The sequence below is a fragment of the Cynoglossus semilaevis genome, chromosome 9 (genome assembly GCF_000523025.1).
Source record: "Cynoglossus semilaevis isolate Cse_v1.0 chromosome 9, Cse_v1.0, whole genome shotgun sequence".
In the NCBI taxonomy this organism is placed as follows: Eukaryota; Metazoa; Chordata; class Actinopteri; order Pleuronectiformes; family Cynoglossidae; genus Cynoglossus; species Cynoglossus semilaevis.
Window position 1 is genome coordinate 5,275,718 of NC_024315.1, and position 14,592 is coordinate 5,290,309.

The following is a 14,592-nucleotide window of genomic DNA, read 5'->3' on the forward strand; positions in this document are numbered from 1 at the left end:
TGCCAGGCTGATGTGGCCGCCAATGCAACTTTCATAAGATCCCTGATTAAAAACTGCTCTGCAGTCCCCTGCCTCCTGACCCCTCACCTTGGCTGCGCTCCATCTCAAAGCTTGGGAAATTAATTAAAATTTCACAGAGAGATGGTATCGCATCACATCTCCAATGAAGGTGTGGGTGCAGGGTTGGAGAGGTGTGGAAAGAAAGAAAGAAAGAAAAAAATCAATCAATCATAATCATCTCCCTGTATTCCCCCGGCCGCTCGTCTCGAAGGCAGGAAGGAGCTGCAAGATGGCCACTGAGGCACTTCCTGTGAGAGAATTGAGCTCTTCCTGTGCCAGAGGGCCCAACAAACTTTACTAAATAACGTCATCAATCACGGTAGTAGGTTCACTCTCGCAGCCTCACAAGAAAAAACCAACACACACATAATTATACACTGTGATTTAGCCCAGAGGAAAGTCTGTCCCGGGTTTCCTCTTTTCCCAAGTGAGAAGCGGCGTATCTCCACTACCTTCTCCCCCACCGCTGGTCCCTCTTTACACAACAATAAAATTACATTTGCATTAGCTGTGAGAGAATTTGGTTGGATGATTTATTGAAGCAATCAACACTACGCTGGCCAATCCTCAGTCCTCTCTCTAAGCAAGAGCATGTGTGCGTGCGCTGTGGAGATTGGGTGGGGTAGCTTGAAGCTCAGAGAAAAGAAGAAATAGCTTGGGTTGGCTGGGGAGCTAAGGGGGAAGTGAGGCTGGAGCTGGACTGGGGAGCAATCACCACAAGATTCTGCCTTTGATTAGATTAGCATTAAACAACACCCTGACAGTTATGACAAATAGGTGCATTAGAGCCTGTCAGTCTTCCCTCCTCTGGGTTACCATGTAGCTCCAGGTCCTCCTTCATCTCTGGACCTCAGGCACTTGTGCATCGTCCACAACACAACAAAACGTGTACACCCACTGATGGGGAGGCAGACCACTAATCTCTTTGCTCAAAATATATTTTACGGAGAAGTAACAATGTCACTATCGGTAACTGAACTGGTCATAAGATATAGAAAATAAATATTGGCATAAACAATTTTCAGACAAAAATAACGTCAGAGAAATAAAATATATATATAAATCACCATTTGTATGGGCTATAAAAGTATTTGGTATTGTATTGAATAGTTTGTATGGGCTATAAAAGTATTTGGTAGTGTGGCTGAAAATATATAGAGTTTCTATACAGTCTCACAAATATATAAATATATATATATAAACCATGCATATATATATATACATATATAAACATATATACATATATATATGCATGCATATACAGTATGTATTATGTATGTACATATGTAAATATGTTTATATTTATTTATATTTACAGTACATATATGCATACATACATAATATACATTTATACTTTATATATTATAAATATATAAAGTATAAATGTATATTATGTATAATAATATGTTTGCGTTTGTGTGTGTATGATTTATACTTTATATATTTATAATATATTTATGTTTGCGTTTGTGTGTGTATATACATAAACATGTATGAGGTAACTGTGTGTGTGTGTTTGTTGCACTATAGATTCACAGAATGTATTGTGTGTCCAGTTCATTTACCGATAAAGGTCAGCAGAAAAAAAACAACATACAGTAACCAGGCTCTGAGAGCCTATTGCCAATCTGCCGTGCTGGAGTGATGCATTGACATCACCAATCATTGATCCTCCCACGCCTACTTATGATCCCGGAATTAGTATTCATGAATCCGACAGAAGCTAAATAAACTTGGCAACAAAACACCCACAAGACAACAGAGAAGAAAGGAATAATCAATGCAAAGCACCATCAAATCTACATTATCCCTTCTCATCAGCTCGGCCAGGGCCACCAGGGCCAGTGCTTGGGTCAAAGGTGACCCAGACAGGTCGGCCACCCTTGACCCTCAACCAATATTTGCCACAGCCAAAGATGCCTGCTCTCGGGTGTCTCTGCCCTCAGACAGAGATCAGCCTGAGTGAGGAAAGGTAGACGGGGTAGTGCGGAGCGAAGATAAGACGCCGCATGGCCCGGCCGTCCACTCTGCTCTGTGGATTTACTGCACTCAAGGTGAGCCTGATAAATCAGGGGAGGCAGACAAGGATAAGAAAAGATAAAGATGCCAGACTTGCCTGTGAACACAGAAGCATGACGAGCTCCACGACGGAACTGCTGGACTTCATACACATCAGGCCTGAGGATATAAACAAAGGGAGTCAGGAATCATTTCTACATATGCATTTTTTTTTACATGTTCTGGAAACAGAGAGAAACAGTGGACAGAGTGCACATGTGCAGAAAGCCAGGGGATTGGCTAACATGTGCCATCTGCAGAGGATCAGAGAGTATTGATGGACCTAATGAGCTGACATGATGTTACTGTAAACTAATACATATTTGGGCTTTGTATTACAAGTCCGACTTGGCCAGCATATGTCCAATTGATCCCTAATGGTGAGCCCCGGGGCTTTCAGAGGGCAGGGGGCCACGGGAGTGTCCAGAGTGAGCGGCAGAGGCACAGACGGTGAAACAGGCCCAGTAGCCTTTGGTCTTTCACATGTACCGTCAAACTCGCAAGGAAAAACACACACATACATACATACATGCAGCAGCGTGTACACCCACATACACACCCACACCTCCCCCCACCTTCTCTCCAGCCCCCCCTGCAGCTATCAATCAACTTTCCATTTTGTTTGGTGGCAGCAGACATCCCAAACACTGCTATTAGTGACCTGGCCTCTGACCTGGCCCCCTGGAAACCTTCAGCACCACCACCAGCCTATGGTGTACCATACCCTCATCAGAGTATTGGATTAACAGCCTGGAGATGTTATTGCATTCAAAAGGGGAGAGTATTCAGAAGATGTATCGGCAGAGAGGGCAGAACGGGGCAAACTGGTATCTTTAAAAAAACAGGCGGTGATGTAGTTGTAGGCCACGTGTGTGTGCAGCCCGGCCCACATTTGTTGTATCTGTATCTGTACCGTGTGACCACAAAAACTCACTTGTGCCCTCGATGAGGAGCTCCTGTCCGTGGCTGCCCAGCAGGGTCCGAGAGAGGAAGGGGGCAAAGTCCACAAATATTTCTCTCAGGAGCGGAGCGGCCTTCTCCAGAGCGTGCTCCAGACGCTCAGAGATACTGTGAAATGAGGAGATGGAACCCAAACATGTTAGCACAAGCACTTTGGACTACTTTTGGAACAAAAATGTTAAAAAAAAAAAGTAAAGTAAAAATTCTATTTAGGACTGTTTGTGCTTAATAAATAATTGCTTGTGTGCACCGACATGCATAAAAAGCTGATGCTTTGTGTGTGTGTTTGTGTGTGTGTGTGTGTGTGAAGAGATGGAGAAAAGAAGATGAATCACCTCATATTGTGGGCTGTGTTCTGGGTCACAGGGGACGGTGGGGGGACAGATGGCAGACTGGAGCTGCCTGGAACCTGGCCGCCTGCTACAGGGGGGAAACCAAAGAACTCTGTTATTAGTCTGGATGTGGGACAAGAATAGGACGCTACGCACACACACAAACACACACACACTCCCTCCGTCCGTCCTGCACAGCAATTTATTACACAAGCAAGCTTGCACTATAAACCTGTGTGGAAACATGCCTCACATAAAATAATACAATAGGCTCCATTCTAATGTATGGGACGCTGGGATTTATGGCTGAATAGGGCAAGTGGGGGGACAAGTATCATTTAATGGACAGATAATGGATGATATACTCTGAAAACAATATGTTCATCCTCAGGTTTCCAGTGAGAGAAGAGCTGGTGAGGTCTGAGTGTCAGAAAACATCGTGGTTGTCTTTAAATTCCCAGTTCAAAACAGGATGATTGGCAACAGAACAGCATGTTGTTGTTTTTGGTTTTTTTATTTATTTATTTGCCATTCTTTCAGTGTCACACCTGCATGGAGACGACAGCAGTTTTGTTTTTCTCCCTCATCAAGTCATTACATCCCACTTAAACCCCACTGGGCTGCTTCTGTGAATGTTTAATTGTGCAACTTTAAAGGTGCTTTACGATGTAATCCTGGACACTGGGGCTCACACAAAGGTACAAAGTCCAGGTTTTGATTGATCTGGCAGTAAATTCACTTTCCTGTGGCTCATAAATAAGCGAATGCCCAGTTGAATTTGGAGGAGGGGGATTCCTTCGGTGTTTCAGCGGACTTGTTTTTCCAGCCAAGACAGTCTCCGAGCAGGGATAACTCTCAGGGACTGACAGACAGTAATGTGGGCTGGAATGTAGTGTGTGTGTGTGTGTGTGTGTACGCATATGTGTGTGTGTCTGCAAGTAAGGTGTTAAACAGTGCCATGTGGACCTGGTGAGCGTGTCCCTCTTGAGTTAAAGGAGCTCCTTCAAACAGAAAGGAGTAAATGAACGGCCCCATTAGTCCTCCCACTGCCTCACTAAAACACACACCCACACACACACACAGACCTGATTTCACAATTAAAGAGAGGACTCCCTGCTAACGCTACGATAATGTCACTTCCCCTCAGATGGAAAAGCCATCACACTTTTATAGTCACACATGCAGAAAGGCGAGAAAAACAACATTATCAGAAGTTGGTGGAGTTCTTCATCGGTCCCCAGGTGGAACATTCAAAACAATATCACCTGCTAAATTAATTTGATGTCACTCAATCTGTAATCTTACTCTTAATCTCACTGGGTTTTTTACTAGCATGTGAACTGGTAACAGGTCTGGGGATCAAGGTTGGGAAACGAAAGCCGGGTCATGATCTACAGATAATCAGAGTCAGGAGAAATCAACGGTGGAAACTGCTGCTTAATTTGAAAGTCCTGACATTTTACTGTGACGGACGTGGCCACATGGTCTCAGGACTGCTTTAGAAAATCACTGTCAATCAACACGATCCACCGATGCATTAGAAATGCTGCCTGTGACTGTATCATGTTAAGAGGAAGTAATATGTCAATTTTTGGCAGAAAAGCTGTCGAGGTCTCCTCAGCCAGAGCTTCCTGTGATCAAGTGAGTCTTTTTTTTAAATAAACATTATAATCGCCACCCTTAACAATAAGAATTAATAAACAAATGTGTGTGTGTGTGTGTGTGTCCACTCACAAGCTGCAGAGTCTGCAGAAACGCCCTCAGAGGCATCAGTGGTAGATACCACGGCAACACCTTCCATAGGTGTCCCAGCTGACACGGAGGAAGCAGTGGCTGCTGGGATGGGTGTGGAGGTGCCTGGAGATGGCGCCTTTCCTGCTATCCTAGGTGCCACCACAACACTCCTGTGGAGATACCAAACAATTTTTATTATATTTTTTTATTTTTCACAGTACACCTGATGACCCTAACAACCCGCGGCACAGAGGTTGGGACTCACTACTACTACTACTACTGTCACACAGTTTGTTCAGCTCTGCTGTGTGTACTATACATACTTCATACCCGTAAAATAAAATAAAACAAATAAATACAAAAGTCCTACATCTAGAAATTAACTAAAATATTTTATTTTGTCAATTATTTCATAGTTTCTTAATCAAACTTTTATTCAATGATGTTTCCTCAATTACTCTAACTAATTTTCGGGAATGTGAGCTGGTCTGGACACATGCAAGTTATGTGAGCTAAAAAGAATAAATATAAAATAAATAAAAAAATAATCAACCACAATTGAGTTATGCAAATTTAAAAAAGGAAAAGAAAAAACACGTCTCCCCTGATTATATACCAAAACACTAACTGAAAACTTTAAAAATAAAGTCTTACATAAAAGAGTTAAAATGATAAAAACACACAGGGCTTACGTCCGACACATGGTTACCAGGATGACACTGCTATATTTGTGGCCCCGTGCACTGCAGTCAGGGAGGAAATCAGCATGTAGATAAGCTGTCAGTTAGGAGCAGGGCTCTGACAGACCACTGGCCATATCACAGAGAGCCTGGCCCGGCTTGTCAGTGCTGACAAAAAGGAAGCAGGCTCTAATCACTGGCTACTGCTCCCCCTCAGAAACACAAACCAATCCAGACTCGGAGAGATATGCAGGCACGCATCAAGTGCACATGATTTAAATGAGAGGGAAAAACAAAGGCTGAATAGAACCAGACCAAACAGACTGGGCCACGTACGTTTTCCCAGAATGCAGGGGAGAATGTTAGCTTTTGCGAGCACACAAGTTGTGCACAGTTGAGTCTGGCTCCCTGCGGCGCAGACACATACCTGGCTGTGGAATCAAAGGCCGTTTTTTTTGTTTGATTTAAGTCAAGCTGATCAGATCTGTGAAAAGTCACCGCGAATGTTGCATTTTGGACGGTGGACCTTTACTCTCGGTGAATTTACGATCTTTAAGAACAACAAAGCTGCACGTGATTCTCAGTCGCCACATGCACGGCAAAATGGATGAGCGAGTGTCAGATTAAGAAACCAAAGTTAGAATGAAAAATTTGATCTGATCAGCAGGTGGGATGAAGATCCAAGGATCTGGAAACTTCTGTCTCTGTTCAGACAGTGAGTGGTCATGATAGGGTGATAAGACGAGCGGTGCAGATGTAAAACACAGCAGGTGTTAACAGCAGGGGGGGCAGGGTGCAGAAAGGACCCCTGGTGTGTGTGTGCGCGAGAGTGAGTGTGTGTCCAAACTTATTTGAATATATGCATATGAGTGAACGAGTCTGTGTGAGCTTGGCAGGAAACATATACGTGTACGCATTCTGCCGTCCATCTGCTGCACAGCAAAAGCTCAGTGAATTATTCACGAGGTCATTAGCCACACTTATCATGAGTGGGCCGCCCCAGTCGATTAATCAGCCGTCAGCGGCCCCCACTCAACCCACAAACAGGAGCTCAGGGCAGTGCGTGCTTCTGCATGTGTGTGTGTGTGTGTGTGTTTGCCGAGCTGCGGCTGAATTATTTAAGGGCTCTAACCTGCGATGGATGTGTGCAGTAAGCACAGTGATTCCAGTAATCTCTGCTTTTTCAGCCAAAACAAGTGTAGGAATGAGTGAGGATGTGTCGGTGGTGCCGTGTGTAAAAATACTGTACTATTCTCGGGGGTGTTAACCTCCCGGCTCACCCCGTGTGAGGGAGGGGAGCGTACACACCCCGGTCCAGTCTTTGATGTCCACTTCCACTCTCTGTTCGTGCCAGAACGCACAAAAACATTATTCACCCACCACTTTAAAATCAGTTCTTATGAAGTCTGTGACATGTGACACTCAAACCAGTTCCGATTGGATGATAACGATGATGATGATGATGAACCTGAGCGACATTAGGTGTTTGTGAGTCGGACTAACAGAGACTAACAGAGGGGCCAGCAGAGCTATAAGAATTACAAAGTTCTCCTCGTGTATGTTTGTGTTTAGCCATGGCAGGAAGTACACCAGTTACTACGCTAACACAGCGTATCTCAGTGGTCTTCAACTGGTGGCTCGTGGGCTGAATTCAGCCACCAAACCCCATTATTTTAGCAACTGAAATCAACAACTGAGACTTAAAGAACCAATCCCCACCATTTATGACATTGGAGATTCCTGCTAAATGTACAGTACTGGCTGCATTTCATTTTACAATTAGGGAATAAAAATTATATAAAAAAGAAAATGAACTTGCTCGAAGTCCTTCGATTTGTTTTGAATCCTCACAGTCACATTTGTTTGTTTTTTACTGTACAACAGGCTGCCTCAGTCAGTCAGTTCTGTTAGTTTTTTTTACTCCAACACATGGAGCGACTTCTGAATCTGAATTTGAGCTGCAGTAGATCCAGAAATATGTTTCTTACAAACACTGATCATCAATTTAATGTGTTCACGCTCACTGGATCTGAACCACGTACACCACCTATTTAAATGACACACAACTAAAACTGATCATTTGTTAATGTCACCAGCCTGAAGAGACTCAAGTTGGATTTACTTTTTTCTCTTTGAAGTGACTTGGCTCACACTGTCAGCGTTGTGCAGACGCACCGACCCTGATTGTTCACTTCAATTTAAACGGCGGGCTCAGTGTCACTTTTATGTGTGGTTGAGATCAGACATGTGCTTCGTGTAGAATGTAGGCATGCGATGGGAGTCAGAGAAGTCCTAACAGGATCTTTGCAGCTGTTTGCCTTTGTGCACGAGCTGGTTGTTATCATCACCCTGCACCAGCAGAAATGTACAGTACAAGAACAAAGGAGCGTTTCTCTTTGCTTCTTCTCCACCTCTATCTGTTCAAACGCTTGTACTGTATACTGAAATTTTCAACCACTTGTTCAATCTTTTGACAGTCCTGTTGTATGAAACTTTTTGTTGGAAACTTTGTACTGCATTGTAAGTTAGTTTTATTCGTAGTTCAATCAGTAGAACAAAAATTTGAATATTAGTTTGGATTTAAGTTAATTTATCACCACCCAAACTACTTGTCTTATATTTATGTTTATGAAATTCTTAGTTTTTTTTTGACCATTGAAATAGGAAACTTTTTAATAGATATTATTATTTTAAATATGGTTAAATATTATTAGTAATTGAACATATGTTAGTATTATTATTATTGTTATGTAACAAGGACCTATACAGTGTTACATTATTCATTAATGTATATGGACCTGTCAAATATGTCCACGTGTTAGTGACACAATTTCACAAATTCACCAGATTTATTTCCTGGCTTCACATTTTCATTCACTGTGATTAGATCTTCAGACGTCCCGCCTTCTAGCCAACAACATAAGACTGATTGGCTCTCGCTCTCGTGTGTATCCTACAATTTATGTCAAATTAGTGCTGATTAGACTTGATTTCTCCTTTTAAACTCAACTATCGCTTTAATAAATGCCCTCATCATCTTTCAGCCCTACTTAAATACAAATTTAGTTTTGTTCAGTTGTCATCTTTAAAACGAAGCAGCCAGGTGACTTTTTGCATCACATGTAGGCTGACATTAATTATTGAAGGGAAGCTTTCCACTGTTTAGGCTGTGTTTGCCTCCGACATGCTCACCCTCTCCCGGAGCGGTACATTAACAACACTTCAGCATCAACACGACTCATCTGTACATCAACTCTCACACGCACGTCTCCAGCCAGGAATGCAAACAGCTACTCCATGTATATCCCAGCGTCCAGCACTCGCATATTCCACGCCGCCTAAATCACTTACTTGTACAATGACACTGTTTAGTTCTGGTTAGTGTCAGCAAATATTTGCAGACTGGCTGTCATAACAGGGGCATGGCTGAGAAATGGATGGGAGAAATCCAGCAGGACTCCAGTAGTAAATAAATCAGGATGGATACTACACCCTCTGACCCACTCCCGCTTTTTTATCTGAGGGAGAGCCCGGCTCTCTTCACGCATCGCTCCCATAAATTCTGCGCTGTGGGCACGCAGAAAGTTGCCATGTTTTGGCAGGAGTTGTCAGTGCAGAATGTCAGCCCGGGCTCTGGCAGCGTGAATCGGTGGGAGACTGGCCGTGAGCAGCAGACGCTGTCAGTGATGGAGTCATTAGAAGACGATAATAAACACTGTTAAAGCACAGCTTTATGTGAGGTAGGTGGATCCGGCAGAGAGCAAGGACCAGAGGCAGGAGGCTGATAAAGAGCTGTAAACCAGGAAGATAAGAAAATAAATATAGGCCCAGAGTCAGTGAATGCTTTGGGCTGTTGGATATTTTTAGCGGGAGAGCTTAAAATAATTAATAAGCGTTTTGTTTTTTTTGTTGGCTCTGTTACATTAAATGAAAGAATCTCATAAACAAACTGAGAAACAGATGAAATAATTAATGGCTATTTTAGATTTGACTCGACCTCATCCGTTAATGGATAGTTCATCATTTTTTTACCACCTGGTTTTTATTTTTATTTGAACCCTCTGCCTCTATCTTTCATCTGCTATTAGAAGCCAGCTGGGGTAAAAGTGTGCTTCCTCTGCCTGGGACGTGTAGTCCTCATGAAAAGGCTCCCACAGGCAGCCAGCGGAGCTGTTAGTCTATGTTCTCCAGCTCTCCTGATGTCCTCTCTTCCTACTGAGTGTGCTCAGCTGACAGGAGCCAGTCTAATCCCCCTGATATGAGGAGAGCTCTGAGACCTGACAAAGCATTCCTCAGATAAAGACATGCGATCACAGAGATCCAGCGGAATTCCCACAGTTGGGGGGTGGGGGGGGGTGGGAGGAGGAGGCAGACGTGTCTTTGAGCATTTGTGTGAAAAAGAAAACTGAAAAAAATGCTTCTTCAGTACAAGAGAACCTTAACTTGACATCACCCCTACAGAGAGCTTCTCTCTCTCATCTCTCTCTCTCTCTCTCTCCCTGTCTCACCCGTCACGACCCTCTCCTTCTGCCTGTTGTGACGGCGAAGACTGTCTCAGAATCAAGGCTACAAATGCAAACCAGACCAGTGACCATCTTCTCTCACCTGGGCCTGTCTGTGCCGCTCCTGATCTTTAACCTCCCCACGCCTCAGTGGGTAAAGTGAATTAAAAAAGCTTTTGTGTCAGCGAAAACCACAAGACATGCTTTAATGTGAGACGAAAAACAAAGTTGTTAAATATCAGTGACAGAGTGTGAGAAGAAACAGCTTCATCTCAGAGAGAACTCCTGTTTGTTCCTTGTTACTGTGTGGTTGATATAGTGACCTGCGTGCGCAAATAATGGACGCCAGGAGAATCCTTGGCGTTTCCTCTGCCATTTCACTGCAGTAAATCTACATATCGAGTTTGAACGTGAGCCCTCACCTGTCAAAAGAAATGGACTGTTCTCGGGCTGCATCCTCCATGCTTCCCAGAAACGCCGACGGCAGCAGACTTGGATCCACCATGATGTCATCACCCTGAGCGCTAACCAGGCTGCGGAGAATGTCCTTCACATTTTTGCCCTTTGAATCGCCGGCAGCACCGGAGGGTCTGACCTCAGACGACAGCGCGGACAAGGCCTCCGAGATGGCGTCTGGTCCGTGAGTGACACTGGATGATGACAGGTCCGCCTCACTCACAGCTGTTGAGGTGTGGTCGTCACCGATGCCTGAGTCGTAGCGGCGGAGGGAGACGCCGTTCTCTACTTCCAGCACACCGGAGACAGGAGCCAGTCTAATCCCCCTGATATGAGGAGAGCTCTGAGACCTGACAAAGCATTCCTCAGATAAAGACATGCGATCACAGAGATCCAGCGGAATTCCCACAGTTGGGGGGTGGGGGGTTGGGAGGAGGAGGCAGACGGTGTCTTTGAGCATTTGTGTGAAAAAGAAAACTGAAAAAAATGCTTCTTCAGTACAAGAGAACCTTAACTTGACATCACCCCTACAGAGAGCTTCTCTCTCTCATCTCTCTCTCTCTCTCTCTCTCTCCCTGTCTCACCCGTCACGACCCTCTCCTTCTGCCTGTTGTGACGGCGAAGACTGTCTCAGAATCAAGGCTACAAATGCAAACCAGACCAGTGACCATCTTCTCTCACCTGGGCCTGTCTGTGCCGCTCCTGATCTTTAACCTCCCCACGCCTCAGTGGGTAAAGTGAATTAAAAAAGCTTTTGTGTCAGCGAAAACCACAAGACATGCTTTAATGTGAGACGAAAAACAAAGTTGTTAAATATCAGTGACAGAGTGTGAGAAGAAACAGCTTCATCTCAGAGAGAACTCCTGTTTGTTCCTTGTTACTGTGTGGTTGATATAGTGACCTGCGTGCGCAAATAATGGACGCCAGGAGAATCCTTGGCGTTTCCTCTGCCATTTCACTGCAGTAAATCTACATATCGAGTTTGAACGTGAGCCCTCACCTGTCAAAAGAAATGGACTGTTCTCGGGCTGCATCCTCCATGCTTCCCAGAAACGCCGACGGCAGCAGACTTGGATCCACCATGATGTCATCACCCTGAGCGCTAACCAGGCTGCGGAGAATGTCCTTCACATTTTTGCCCTTTGAATCGCCGGCAGCACCGGAGGGTCTGACCTCAGACGACAGCGCGGACAAGGCCTCCGAGATGGCGTCTGGTCCGTGAGTGACACTGGATGATGACAGGTCCGCCTCACTCACAGCTGTTGAGGTGTGGTCGTCACCGATGCCTGAGTCGTAGCGGCGGAGGGAGACGCCGTTCTCTACTTCCAGCACACCGGACACAGCAGCACTGTCTGAAAAACAAAAAAACAAAACAAAACAAATGTCTCTCTTAATGTGTAACTTAACAACTATAAACACACTTCTCTGAGTTTTGCACAACAACATAACAAAAAGATGCTGCTGTGTGACAGCTGTTATGCAGCACTACGCTGTTAAACTCAATGAGTTTTAGCTCCGTTTTTAAAAGGCCAGACTGTGACAAACGGCTACAGCTGACCCACATGAAATCCCTCAACAAAAATCTATAACTGCTGTTTATAAATTCAATTTCTGGGACGGTTGAGCATTTTTATAGCAACAAAAATAAAATCTGCCATTCCGGTAATTTTATGAGCTCTTATTTTTACCAGTAAAATCTTATTCTAACCATTCTATTCCAATTAAAACACATTTTTATTATTAAGACTTAAAAGATCCAGATTTCTTTGAATTGAACTTATTTGTTTTAATAAATGAAGACAATGGAGGATCGGACATTCTAAACTGACCATACTGTAGGAATGAATGCATCTATATGTGACCTAGCGTAGGAGTCACACCCCCAACCCCTCCCTTGGGACCTTTGGGGATTTTTGTCTTTCTTTTTTTTTTTCTATCTTTGCAACGAAATGTGGTTTGTGTAGTTTGTTGTCACAGTTGTTTAATCCTCTTCATAACGTGCCAAGCATTTTCAGTGAGAGACACATCTGGACTGCAGGCAGGTCGGTCAACCACTAAACTATTTATTGACTTATTAGTTTAGTGTGTGAACATCTTTTGGTTCTACAGGGTTTTTTTTCTGATTCCATATTCCTCCACAAGACACTTCTTTCCTCTGAGGTTAGGGTTTACCTGTGCTCTTTGCAGACTGGGATCTCTGAAGGTTCTTCTTGTCATTGTGAGGCTCCAGGATGTCACGGTACTTGGACACCATGAGCACGGAGATGAAGTAAACCACGGCGAGCGCCAAAAACTGAGCCTGCTTACTGTCCTCCTGGAACAAACAAAATACACTAAACAATCTGTTCACTTTTAATGTCTGCGTCTTGTTCACCGCCGACAGACGCACGGGGGGTGGGGAGGGGGGTGTATGATCAGTTATGAATGCGTTTGATGGACATCTCACAATATCTCTGAAGACGACGGCCCTGAGGCGGTTAATGTCCATGTCCTGCAGCAGTCGGTCCAGGTCCCTGACTGGAGACATTCCACCTGTCACTGCGTCAACAGGACTCTGCGTGCATACAGGGAAAAAAAAAAAAAGTCAAACCATTACCACATGTTATTGTCTACAAGTCAAGTCCACAAAGCACGAGCACTCTCACACCGTTCACTATGTTCAACTATATCCACGAGCACTTGATGGTGTAGTTTAAGGTTTCACAGCTTAGGGAAGCTCTGTCTCCTGGGATTATGTCCTTAACATAATGGCTTTTCTATAGAGCCGCTGCATTATAAATGAGCTTTAACACCCAGTTCAGGGAAGACCAACAAGACTTTACTGGAAGTCACTGGATCAAATCAAAGAGCCAATGACAAAAACATGCTCTAGTGTAACAAATAGCAACCACTGCGGTAATATAATAAGTTATGAGCTAATGCAATAACACTGGGTGGTTGGTGGACAACGGGGCTACGGACGCACACCAGGAAACGGGTGTGGAGGGATCTGACCGGTCAGCAAGTAAAGTCAGAGGAACAGCACATTACTGAGGTTATGATACTTTATTAGGGAAATACTGCATTTAATTATGTGATTATATAATCTGGATTACTTGCCTGTGCAGACGCAGACTTGGCCGTCCCAAGCATGTTGCTGGGCACAGCTGTGTAGTGACAGACTTTGCCTTCGGAGTCTTGCTTGCACTTGGCTTGCTGACACTCCAGACAGTTTCTGACTGCGATCGCACAAACTAGGAAAGAAGCAGAGGAACGAGAAATCACGGGACAATATGTGGTAAAATCTTTCTCTATGGGAAATGCAAATATAAATATTCAGCTCCTGAACTAAGAAAACAACAATGGTTAGGGACAAAGAGGGAGTGGGTGTGTGTTTGTGTGTTGTCCAAGTCTATATATATATATATATAACTATCCTTGTGTTGACATTTTTTTTTGTGAAATGCTTTGTTGTGTCAATGAGAAAATACTGTGTGGTCACCACTGTTAAAGCAACTGAAATAAATCATCTGAGACTTAAAAAAAAAAACAAACAAAACAAAACTTGATTTTGACCCTTGATTGGTGACCCTCGATTAAAGGTCAGGAAAAGGTGCATCTCTTTGTAAAAATCCCTTATCCTCTTACAATGGTGAAATAATTTTTAGAAAGTCAGAATTTATTTTGGAAAAAATGAAAATCCATCCAGCTGAGGTCTAAGGTTGGCTAAAACCACAGTGGGAGAGAGAGAGGGCGTAAGCAGGAGAGACAGAGAGAGAGAGAGAGAGATAAACAACAGAGAAAAAGTGGGGCCACTACAAGGTCAGTGCC

General features: G+C 43.9%; 1 protein-coding gene across 4 annotated transcripts in view; it reads right to left on the minus strand.

The window, feature by feature from the left end:
- The window catches only part of lrba (LPS-responsive vesicle trafficking, beach and anchor containing), a 166,576-nt gene that overhangs the window by 114,151 nt on the left and 37,833 nt on the right, over nt 1-14,592 (minus strand). For 2 of the 4 annotated variants that reach the window (XM_017035167.2, XM_008316699.3), the window contains exons 1-5: nt 10,749-11,079; nt 5,145-5,314; nt 3,414-3,498; nt 3,053-3,186; nt 2,177-2,238 (exon numbers count right to left, since the gene is read on the minus strand). In XM_017035167.2, the coding sequence (XP_016890656.1) occupies nt 2,177-2,238; nt 3,053-3,186; nt 3,414-3,498; nt 5,145-5,314; nt 10,749-10,831 (534 nt within the window). In that variant the 5' untranslated portion in view covers nt 10,832-11,079. Of the gene's footprint in view, nt 1-2,176; nt 2,239-3,052; nt 3,187-3,413; nt 3,499-5,144; nt 5,315-10,748; nt 11,080-11,782; nt 12,135-12,954; nt 13,097-13,228; nt 13,337-13,881; nt 14,016-14,592 lie in introns of those variants that run through there. The other 2 variants (XM_017035168.2, XM_025058739.1) reach the window with 2 other exon arrangements.